Below are 12,500 nucleotides of genomic sequence, written 5' to 3' on the forward strand. Positions count from 1 at the left end.
AGAACACAAGGAAAACCACCTCCACTGTCAGGATCATCAGGAATACCCTGTGGAGTCTGTACCCAGATACCGATATAATGACGTGTCACACTCTAAGGATCCGATAAAGATAAACTTTCTAGTATCACATACAATTATAATAATACGGTGAATATTCAGCACATAGGAGGCATCGCATTAACGATGACAGATGTGCCTAACTTGATATTACCTACAAACAATACATATATGCTACTACTGTATATAAGGGATCTACACATACACACACTCACACATACACATACACACTTCCCATTATAAGCATTATCTGATGGCCACTCAACACCTACACAAGCTACAACACACTTCAGTACACTTCCTCTGGTTCTAGCAACATTAGGCATCTTAGTAAATAAGGTGTAACATACAGCTCCACTCCCTCATGTCTTTTTTTACTTTGATTCTATTTTGCCTTACTTCTTGTCTTTATTCGGGGCCTGCCATGTGTGGGCCTACTGGCCTCCTGCAGCTTCCCTTATCTATTGATCTATTATTTTTCTTGTCAACTGCTGATGTCAATTAATATGAGCTCATATCAACCCATGGCTGAAGAACATCCTTCAGTGAAGTTTATTACATCACAAAGTAATGTTGGCCTCAAAAAACTTGGTTGATTACTGTGAATCTAAAAGCACCAAATTATTTAAGTTGAAATTGCCAACAGCCAAAAGGTGAAATATAGCTTGTAATCTATTTGAAAAGGATATTCTTTCCTATTTGAAAAAAGATGTCAAATATAGATATATGCAAGACATGTGAAATTAACAAATTGTAATTAAAACTAGGAAACACTTCCTCATTAACCATATCCCCTCATACTCATATCCATGGTTATTATACTGGATGGAATAGTAATTTTAGTCAGCTGAACATAACTCAAACCAGCTGTATTGAACTTAAATACCACATGGCTAGAAAAGAAATATCAATATCTCCTTCTCCATAATCCCCTACACTTCAATATTGCATGTCATGGAAAAAAAAACCTCAGTAATATATTTCCTTCTCCTACAAGCCATAAACTCCCAGCCCAGTGTTATGTTTAATGGGCTGCCTTGCAATAAATGTGGAAAAGAAACCTTAACTTTTCCCTGTGTGATCCATGACTCCTGACCCAGTGTCATGCTTGCTGTGTTGCTTCACACTCTCAGCACATGCCAGACACTCAACACATAACCTATTGCACCAAAGGATCATTTGTGCTATCAATACACCCACCACTTTTTCTAAACACTGAACACACCACACATTCACAGGCACTCCTTGTTTGTGAAATAAACCCAGCAAGTGGAATGAAAGTGATGTGAAGTCATCAAATTAGATGTGTCCTCTAAGTCACTCAAGAACAACAGCTGTCAGATGCAACCTGAAGAAAAACAGACATCCATTCAAAAAAATAAAAAATAAAAAATAAAAAAAAATAAATAAAAAAATATAAAAAATCAATGGCAGGAATCTTAGCTTGCTGTTTACTGGCTTTTAGTAAAGAGCATTTTGTATACACGGCAAGAAGTGGCTTTCAAGAGTACTGCAGATGACTTCTAATAACCAAATGGAATTAAACTCTTTTAGTGTATAAATTCATGGGAGATCCTTTCAAGGCATTTCTCACTGCCATGCACACCCTTGTCATCCAGATACTCCAGTCAGTGTTTTCAAAACAAAATTCCATTGGTAAACAATGTTGAAACTAAAAAAAACATGTCATTCTATATACAAAGAATGCTGAATGTTCAGATGAGATAATCCATAATACTCACACATACCTGGGGTATTCACATCCAGGCTGGTCCAATGTCCCCTACACACAGAATGCTCCTCAAATTTTATGGAAACATTAATACCAGGTTTTCTTCAATAAGAGTTTGTGTGTTAAAACCTCAGCAGGAGTAGAAGAGCATCAGTTTAGGAATACACTCTGTGATGACACGCAGTGAAGGCAATCAATTATCTGAGTCTCCTTACCCAGCTTGACTCAAGTGCCTTATACAGTCTGATCTGATAGCCTTCTTGATAAATCTACAATACCTTTATCAATTCAACATAAAAGTGTAACAGTATGCTTGACAATAATACTTGACAATGTTTAAAACAGTTCTACATTCAACTAAGTACAAAATGCAGTTTTATAATTTGGTTATCATTGACAGCATTGATGGCAATGAAATTCTGTAATACAATAATACAAACATGGCAGTATATCTGATGGAGGATGAAATATAAGCAATAATATCTAAAACAAATACATCTTTTACAGCTCCTATACCTCAGACCCTCTATGGAAGCTTTTGCCTAATTTCATGATGCATTACAGAATGTGGTGCTTCAGTGCCATGACATACTAAAGTATCCACAAAATATTACCATCAATCTTTATATGATGCCTCAAATAAAGATGCATCAATACAGCACAAGCCCTGTAAGTATAACAATTAGGAGAAACAAGGCAGAATCAGTGACAAAAGTCTGCCATCAATGTCAACATCAATATAACATCACCTGGGTTAAGTCCATGAATAAGGAATACAACAGCATTCAAAATGATATGTTCTATCACACAAAAGACAGGTCCAGAGATACCCAGAAATACTGAAAAAAAAAAAAAAGAAAGAAAACTTGCTGTGATAAAGAATCTGTAAAAATTTTACAAAGAGTTGATTATGAAAAATGTTTCACTGGAAAAGAAATAAAACAGTTGTGGAAAGTGTAACAAGGAAACTGTGAGGGGAACTGTAATTAATCTTGAGTTGCAGTAACACAAGGAGGGCTGCATATTGTAAGTACACACAATGTAAGCACTTCCCTGGACACCTGGACACGGCACAGCACGGCACGGCACGGAGAACACATCCACACCACTCACCTTGACATGACTGGACAGAAATGTAAATGTGGATGGATAGTGAAGCATCAATCCACAATACTAAGAGCAATTTATACAACTGCAAGACCCTCTCCTCCTCCAGCAGCAGAGAAAACTCTGCTTTGAAACAACAGTGAGTGAAATAAGTAAACCTAGAGTAAACACAGTGGTAATAATAAAGGTAACGAAAATAAACTGGTCAGCTTTAAAATTCTGCTTTGAGACAACACACAAAGTAAAAAAAAAATACAAATGAATAAAAACAATGATCAACAATAATGACAAGTAAATGATGCCAACCTCTTTTAAAATTTTGCTTAGAATGACATAATGAGTTAGAATATAAAGATGGTAGGACAAGAAAATATAAATATAAATAACAAACCAACAATAATAATAATGATGATAATAATAATAATAATAATGAAAAGCAAGTTATCCCAATGTCTTTCAGCTGGTACCTTGTAAAACATCTCTGCACTTCAAATATTGACTGTAAAATAAATGAACTGGCAAGTGAAACAAGTGTAACAAAGATATGCTCAATGCCACAGCAACACACAACTCACAGCTGCCCCTCCGCATCAGTGAGGCCGGGCACCGACAGGTATGTAGTTCCCCTTCGGCTTGTAGAACATCTGGCCGTGGGTGATGCGCCGCCACAGCTCTCGCTTCAGCAGCTGCTTCTCCTTCTCCAGCTTGATCAGGATGGAGCCGTTCTCTGTCGCTCTCCTGGACAAGTACGGCAACACCTCGTTCACCGGGCCGTAGGGGACGTATTTGTACACCGAGTAGCCAGCTTGTCCTGTAAACACAAGTACTTGTGAGTTGTGGAAATGTATTTGTGCATATGCTATGCAGGAACAATGCCATCATTTGCTCATGCTTCAAAATGCCAGAGGAATTTTTCAACTTCATATGAATTGCACAAGCTGGTAGAGTTTGATATCACCATACTCAAAGCCAGTACATATACTCAGTAAGTGCCTATTACAAAACAGTATGGTGTGCGATGGAATTATAATGGTCAAGCAATCATTATAGCCACATGGGGGGTGTCAGCCTGGCACACAGGCAGACAGATGTCAGGCAAGTTGTTGCATGAATGTTCAAAATGTTATAATCCCATTCCACAGGTTTATGTAGCGATGTTGTTGATTTATAAACTGATAGATGGGTTGAGAATTCAGCAGCCGAGGATGGTGAATGAATGGAGGCTCGGCCCAAGTCGTGCCACTGGGCCTCCTATGACAGCCATTCATTTATCTCTTTCCTTTCTGAGCTCTGGATCTGCCCAGCCTAAAATTGTTACAGGAAATGGTGTTAGGGTGAGATGAGGTGATGCTCATGAGGATGGTGAAAGAATCATCTCTGGCACTCTTTTTAAAAAAGCTAAGTTACTTCTTTGCACAAAACATCATGCAAAAATTCTGTAAGGAAATTCATGTACATTCTCTGATAAAATACAGAGTTTGCAAAATTTTCTCAGATAAGGAGGAGTACTCAAATAACTTTCTTCAAATTCTTTAACAGATCAAAGTGAAATGAGTCAAAGTTAGGCAACAAAAGAATACATCATGCCAGACAAGCTTGTAAGCAATTACAAATTATTGAAGAGAAATATCACAAAACTACATAACAAGCAACTTATCAGATTACAGAATAAGTTGAACCACAAGGACAATCTGAGTCACAACGTACCTAGCGGCAAGGAGATGTGGTCACACATTCCCAGCAGCTGTCCGAAGCAGATCACTCTGTCCTGTGGGTGGATGCCATAATCCTGCATCTTGTTGACAGTGTAGCCCACAGTGTCCTCATTGTGGGAGGCGATCATGATGGCAATCTATGGACAGGAAATGGAAAAGTCTGTACACATTTATCAGTCAAACAAGAGACACTTGCTGAGAAGAAAATCCTGCTTTGTGTTATCAACCATCATACAACCAGATTCCAGACATTTATATGCTTAATATAATGGACATGAAGGCTTCAGGGCAGCAGCTACTCACTTCAGGAAATGAAAGCTGGAAAATAGTATGAAGCAATTCTGGCCACAACAGGCCAAGAACATGTCATAGTTATATTGGCAATTATCACACATACTGTTGGTGAATTACACAAGAAGTGATAATCATGTAAATTTCTGTTGCCAAGTTGGTACTCCTTGTGCTTTCAGCCTCCTAAGACAATGCTGGATCCTATATTCTATATTCATGTCTCTTACACAGGTGCCTCATGCTTCATTAGACAATGTTTGATTCTATGTTCCAGTGTATGCATTTATGTATTTGTCTCTTATAGCTTAATTCTCATCAACTTTCATTATTCTAAAACATTTTCCATTACAGCAGCACAGCACACTACCTTCTGAGTGTCTCCAAAAGACTTGTTGAATTTGATGCGCCTGAGGCACTCCTCCAAGCAGTCGTGGTACATCTGGGTGGTGGCCTCGTAGCTCGGGTTGACGGGGTCTTCATAGCCAAGCTCATCTGCACGGGCTCGCTCCTGCAGGGGAATTTTGTAAGTCATAATTGTGGAGTCACAGTTGATGTGAACCATGAACAAGGTATGAAGGAAGTGAGCTGACAGTTAGTGATGGCTAATGCTCTTTTTTCTCATAAGCATTCACATCATGATTATAAATACATTATCAGAAGAAGCTGTGTGTGCCAAAGACATTCATAGTTTAGAGAAAATATCATATTGTAATATTAAATGAAGAAACAAAAGCTTGACTTCATTCTGTAAAAATGCAATTAGGCAAAAGTAAATCAGGAAAATTGATTGATTGATTGTAACTTGGTGACCACACACACACACACACACACACACACACACACACACACACACACACACACACACACACCATAGAAGTGTAGATATAAGGAATGTATTGTAAGAAGAAGTGGTCCAGACAAGATCCTTAAGTGAATTTGATACAAGGTTGGATATAAGTAGATATGGATACAGGACAGCATTACTATGGCTCTTTTTTCATATGTTACAACTTGGTACACATACACACCTGCTCCATGTAAGCTCCCCTGACAAGTTTGGCTCCAAAGAAGAACTTCTGCCGATATGACTGCTCAAGGTCAAGTGAGAGGTTGTTGAGTGTCTCCTTCAGGTAGCACTGGTAGGTATTGAAGACGATGGCTTTCTCCTGGTTGTACTTCTTCATCATCTCCAGGGTGAGGCGGGAGATGGCTGGCTGGAAGTACGTCTGCTCAGCGTCCACCATCACCCTCACATCCCGCTCCCTGGCATACTGTGAAGCGGAAGGCTTGTTAGCAGGAATACTGTAGTGTGTGGCTTTCAGACAGGAAGACAAGTGCATTTACTACTATTTGCTGGTCAGATACAGTTAAGATAATGACAAACACAGCCTGAGAGTACATGTATCCTTGTTTTATAACAGTACAAGGATACAGATAACAAATAAGACCTAAAAGAGCTTGATGAGATGTATAAATCAAGTTATGAAGGAAAATTAACATAGAAGAGAAAAGCATTTTGAAAACAGTAGAAGGACAACAAGAGATATAAAAATCACACACAAAAAAAAAAATAAATAAATAAAGTAAATAAATAAATAAATTAATTAAATAAATAAACCAACTAAAACCTTTAAGTTCACAAACAAGATTCAGAGTAAGACCACAAATGACACATAAATGGGTACTTCAGAATTTCTTACCGCACCCAAGGAGATCAGGCATAGCATGTGGCCAGCTGTGCTTATGCCCAAGCTCTTGGGGTGTGGTAAGACAGTTCACAAGACTATTCCTTTCCACCAGGAGCTGACGGAGCTAAGAGTGCCAATGATGCATGCATGAGTGTGTGTTGCTTTGTCTGTGTCACCCCATGAGGGATTGCTAGCATGGTATATGAATAGATAGATAAGAAAAAAGGAAAAAGGCAATACAGACCCTGAAGATGGTGTGCAGGCGACGCATCATATTCTTGAACATCTCCTCCTCCTCTGTGGTGAGTGCTGAGATGATTGGCTCCATCTGGCCGGTGTTGAGGTTGGGCACACGGAACAGATCACTCAGCAGGATGTTTGCATCGATGAGGCCAGACCAGGAGAACAGGTGGATCAGGCCCTTAGTGTCGTAAGTCATGTTATCCAGCCACTCACGAATTGCTGGGTTGTCTGTGTGAATGTTCTCTTCACGGAACCTCTTCTCAAAGACATCTGTGTTGATGTCCGAGAACATCATTGGTCCAGACTCCCCTGTCACCTGGGTGAAGTACTGCCGGGTGCGGTAGATCACTTCTGACAGCTGCATCTATTGGGGACAAGGATGTGCTGGAGTAAGTTTGTAATTAATAAACAAAATAATGAATGAAGAAGTAGAAGAGTAAGTACAAAGATTTCAGTGGATCATGAGAAGAATATATATACTGTCTTGGATAGTTTACTTTTAAACTAAAATTATAATGGTGCATATTTATGACAGATCATGACTAGAAAACTATGCAGATTGAAAAAAAAAGGATTACAAAAAAAAGTATTAGTAAGAAATCATGAGAAGAGGCAGCTGTGAGGAGGCTGAGAAGTATATGCACAAATGGCCTGGACAAAAGGAGTAAGGCGACAATCCACAAGGTGGCGAGCGGAGTGGAAAGAAGTGCACTGGGAATCAATGTGGTGAGAACAGTGGAACCTCAAGATGAAAGGAGGCTGAGTGAGGATGACCTGCATCCTTGGAACCTCTTGCTGTGAAGGAGACTCCCTGTGGTGGCAAAGTAGTGGGGGAGAGAGAGAGAGAGAGAGAGAGAGAGAGAGAGAGAGAGAGAGAGAGAGAGAGAGAGAGAGAGAGAGAGAGAGAGAGAGAGAGAGAGAGAGAGAGAGAGAGAGAGAGAGAGAGAGAGAGAGAGAGAGAGAGAGAGAGAGAGAGAGAGAGAGAGAGAGAGAGAGAGAGAGAGAGAGAGAGAGAGAGAGAGAGACAGCCAATCATAATGGCTTACAAGGAAAACCTAGGGCTGTTTGCAACCTGAAAGCAATTTAATCAGAAATAAAAGATGAGAGTAAAAATACCAACACTGTGGGAAACAAACAGCAAGTATACCAGTGTTATGAGTGCACCCTTCATGCTGCCACTAACAGCTAATGAACTCAGAGAAGGAGCTTTCATATTGTTGATTGTATGCACCTCAGCTTCACACTGTTGCCTGTGTATGAAAAAAAAAAAAAAAAAAAAAGGGGGAGAGAATGGGGGACACCATGTTCATGTTCTTTGTTGTATGGTTTGAGTTTCAGCCCTCTAAAAAGAAAGAAAGAAGGAAAGAAAGAAAGAAGGAAAGAAAGAAAAAAAATGTTTTAAATATATAACGATAAAATATAACATAAATAATAAAATACATAAGTAAATAAATCAATAAAATTAAATAAGAAGTAAAATAAAACAAATAAATCAATAAGTTAAATAAATAAATAAATGAATAAAGTAAATAAATAAATAATAATAAAATAACCAGTCTAACTAATCTTTTAAAGTTCTCTAGAGTCAGCACAATAACACTTGGGTCTATTTCAATCTTCTACCACTCCTTTTAAATCTAATCTTAGCAAGCTTGAGTCTTACTTCTTGTTCTATACAATTATTAAATATATGGATTTTGCCTACGTTAATTTTGTTTCTCATGATAAAAAGGCCTATGTATGGAAAAGAAAAAAAGTATAGAAAGTAGTTTCATAATCCTTATACGCATCTCAGTCCACAGCAATAAAAGAACAGTCTTATGTATGCAGTGAGTATATTCAGCACACTACATCTTACTCTTGAGGTGATAACAGCAATGTTGGTCTTTCAATATACAAGCCAATATACGAGACCACACCTTACTACACAACACTAAAAGGAGGTAATGCTATTCTGTTCCCTGTCTTCATAAAAAAGGAGACAAGTACTATTTTTCTTAAACTTGGGATATGAAATACTACACTCGTGTCTCGCCAAGTGCATCAAGGAAGGGGTCAGCAGGGACGACCAGGCTAAGCTGGGCAGCTTGTGGAAGCACACACACACACACACACACACACACACACACACACACTAAAGAGGAACATTCTACACATCCTTTCAATTATTCTTTACACCACAGCGGATCAAGTGACAGAAACCATTTTATTTTTACGGTACATCTGGACTCGGAGTGCTGATGAAAGTGTCTCAAGATATAAGAAAAAGCCGAGAATATTGCTACTCAAACTTTACTTTCAAAATTTTCGAAATAACACGCAATTCCAGACCTAGGAAACTGACTGAACAATCCTAACCAGTGCAGCGTTAACTAGAACATCGAGGAACAAGTTACGCAAAGTTTAAAGCAAGAAAGCCGTCAGAAATCGGTTTCATTCCAGCGGACGTGAGGCGCAACACAAAGGGGGCGGCAGCGGCGGCGGTGTGGGGGCGGCGAAAGGCTGCAGGAAAGACAGGGCAGCTTCAAGTCTGATGGCGACCAAGATTTAGGTCAGCCAAGGTGAGGAGCGCAGCTTTGTCCGCCCACACGCCGGCTGAAGAGGTCGAGGAGATAGGGAGAAGGAGGGATAAGGAGTGTTGAAAAACGTGACCAGTGCGCTTTCCTTCATTCACTCGGTGTTCTAGAGGTTACTACTACTACTACTACTACTACTGCTGCTGTTGGCTTAATGATTTTTGTCTGAAGAGTTGCCAGCAGCGTCTTATGCCAGGGAACAGTGGCGCAGCGGAGTACCTCGACGCCAAGAAGTCTTTACGAGCTGACGTGTGTTGTGACACAGATTAGACTCGTAGAGGAAAACGGTTATTTAATGAAGGATGTGTTAACCACTTCTTTGGATGTTGGCGCCACACACTTGTATAACTACTCATCAGTCATCACCGCATTATATTGGTGTAAAACTCCAACACGTACGATTGCTCAGAAGCTAATGGCAGTAAACTATAGGAATTAACGCCAAAATTGCTTGTTACTCTGTTAGAAATTACGACGCATTATGAATCTTTGCCCCGTAACATGTGCACCCACTGGCAGAGCCGAAGAAACTAAAATACTCAAACTTCATCACTGCACAATTACAGAGCACCACAGCTTTGAAATAACAGAGGAGAAATACCGCAATTCATATATACGACGACTGTTTATGACCCTTGAGCAATATTAGGTTAACCAAGATGCAGATTTCGCCCCCTATCACGCTCTGGCACCCGCTAAGATGCGCTAGCCTTAATTCAGCACTGTGGCTCAACTTCCCTCTAACCAGTGTGTGAGGCTTTCGTCCTGCAGGGGAATTATACAGGCTGAAGATGATGTCATATCCTTTATCGACAACCAACCTAAAGCCATCTGTGTGAGAACCAACGCGGTGCAAGGAAGACTACTCTATCTTTGACGGGGGTGCTACCTCATATTGCAGAGGAAAGGTAACCTGCCCAGGACACACCTCACCATACCACACCACACCTCACTTCCCTGCCCTGCGTCACTCACCACGGCCATTACTGCAGCGATAAGAGCCTGTGTCGTGACTCATAAAGCCAGTGAATGCGGCGCTAGGCTAGACGGCGGGGCAGGGAGCAGGAGGGATGAAGGGAGGGAGGGAGGGAGGGAGGGAGGTGAACAGTACCAGGAAATGCACGGCACGCAACGCTCAAACGACTTACAAATGACTGGTTATATACACGCCATTTGTAGCAACCCAAAGATATCCTCAGCAAGTGTATGGATTGATTACCAGTCCTATATTAAGCCTTCCTCTCTCACGACCTTTCTTAAGCCATGACGGGGTGTTATGAATCTTTAAATAAACGATATGGTATTGAGCTGAGCTATATAAGTACATCCATACACTGCTTGAGTCAGCCCCCTTACCCAATATACTTACTAGCCGCCCACCAGTCAGGCCGCCCATAAGCTAGCTAACCTACTCCGCTCACCAGCCAGCCACCCACCCAACCACCCACACTAGCTTGCCACATTCACCCACCAGCCAGTCTCGCCAGCCCAGCTTTTCCGCCCACCATCTAGCTTGCCAGGCGGTCCCGTGGCTCTCCCTTTCGATGTTTGGCTCGTGTCCAGACTATTACGTGCGTGACCCAAAGAATGCTGGGGGGCGATAGAGGCGCGCCGCTCCTCTCCCCTCCCCTCGCCTCGCCTCGCCAGTGTGAGCCAGAAATGTCTACCCGATCTACGTCACACACACACACACACACACACACGTTCATTTACCCTCTGGGAGATCTGAAGACGCCCCACTAGCTTCAAATAAAGGCTTTGGGTACGACGCTAAATTACTGCAGGAGTGAATCACAAGTACTCGGTAAAAATAAGTGATCGGCCACGTGGGTGTGGAACATTTATCTCGAACATGAAGATGTAATAATTCAATCGCCAAAGTATTAAAAGTATGATCCATTTTCGAATTTCACCTGAAAGATGGAGTGTGCTTAGTGCAGCTTGAAACAGATAACACGCAAGGCTAATTTCACGGACAAGGTCGGGATAGATTAAAGGAGCAGTTGCTGGCATGCTGAAAATAATAGAGCGAGAATTCAACCTCCTCTAATGGTGCTGATGGAAATGACACGAAATCGAATTATTCCTCATTGACAAATTGCAAATTCATGAAAAGATCCGTGTGATACTTTTTTTGCCTTAAGATCAAAGAGAAACTAAGAGCAACTTTAGAAAACAAAAGAATAAAAAGTGCACGGACAGGACAGATCGAAAGAGCAGGTGCTGGAGCGACTCTCCTAATAATGTTGATAATAAAAATAAAAAATAAAGAAAAAGTAGAAACTAGAAGCAACAAAAAGTATAACAAGCGGCCATCAAGATGAAAATTAAGGCTGCGAAAGCTGAAAAAAAAAAAAAAAACGAATACCAAGAAAGTAAAACGCCAAAAGAACAAGATAAGCGGAAATCTGACATTTGAACGAATAAGAACACACACCAGGAGAGAGAGAGAGAGAGAGAGAGAGAGAGAGAGAGAGAGAGAGAGAGAGAGAGAGAGAGAGAGAGAGAGCTACTCACCAACACCTGTGGACGGCCCAGAGCGGTCATCTTGATGGCAGCGAAGCCCGTGCCTTTGGTAGCATCTGTTGGGAACACCAGAGGTTATTACTACACTGTCTTCCTTCCCTTCCTCCTCCTCCTTCTTCCACCATGCTGTCCTTCTCTAAGGGTGGTAATGATAGGACAGTCAAGTCAAGCAGTCTAATAAGAATCTGGAAGTCTGTTTCTACCTGTATCCTTCTGTAATCTGTAATTCTCCTCTCCTTAGTTATTGTCTTTTATTCTCCTTCTCTTCCTCTTTAGTATCTTCCTTTTGTTATTCTTCCTTTTCACTTATTCCTCCTCTTCCTGGTCATTATCTTTTATTTTCTCCTACTCAGCATCTCCCTTTTGTTTGTCTTCCTCTTCACTTACTTTGATGTCTCACTTCCCGTCATTAACTTCCAATATTAATCTGTCATTTTCCTTCCTTACGTCACCACTGCCTCCTCCTCGGTATCTAAAGTATTTCCTCCTACTCCTCTTCCTCTTCGCTAGCTTTTTCCTTCTTCTCTCCATTTTCCTCGTTAACCTCTTTTCTCGTTCTCTACCT

General features: G+C 40.7%; 1 protein-coding gene across 5 annotated transcripts in view; it reads right to left on the bottom strand.

Moving 5' to 3' along the window:
* Window positions 1–2,122: 2,122 nt before the first annotated feature.
* LOC135091662 (proline dehydrogenase 1, mitochondrial-like) overlaps window positions 2,123–12,500 on the bottom strand; it is a 33,463-nt gene continuing 23,085 nt past the window's right edge. For 4 of the 5 annotated variants that reach the window (XM_063989479.1, XM_063989480.1, XM_063989482.1 and 1 more), the window contains 6 exons: window positions 11,927–11,991; window positions 6,835–7,197; window positions 5,931–6,173; window positions 5,270–5,410; window positions 4,604–4,748; window positions 2,123–3,707 (listed from right to left, as the gene is read on the bottom strand). In XM_063989479.1, the coding sequence (XP_063845549.1) occupies window positions 3,487–3,707; window positions 4,604–4,748; window positions 5,270–5,410; window positions 5,931–6,173; window positions 6,835–7,197; window positions 11,927–11,991 (1,178 nt within the window). In that variant the 3' untranslated portion in view covers window positions 2,123–3,486. Of the gene's footprint in view, window positions 4,202–4,603; window positions 4,749–5,269; window positions 5,411–5,930; window positions 6,174–6,834; window positions 7,198–11,926; window positions 11,992–12,500 lie in introns of all 5 variants that reach the window. The other variant, XM_063989481.1, reaches the window with a different exon arrangement.

This window comes from Scylla paramamosain, chromosome 38 (genome assembly GCF_035594125.1).
Source record: "Scylla paramamosain isolate STU-SP2022 chromosome 38, ASM3559412v1, whole genome shotgun sequence".
In the NCBI taxonomy this organism is placed as follows: Eukaryota; Metazoa; Arthropoda; class Malacostraca; order Decapoda; family Portunidae; genus Scylla; species Scylla paramamosain.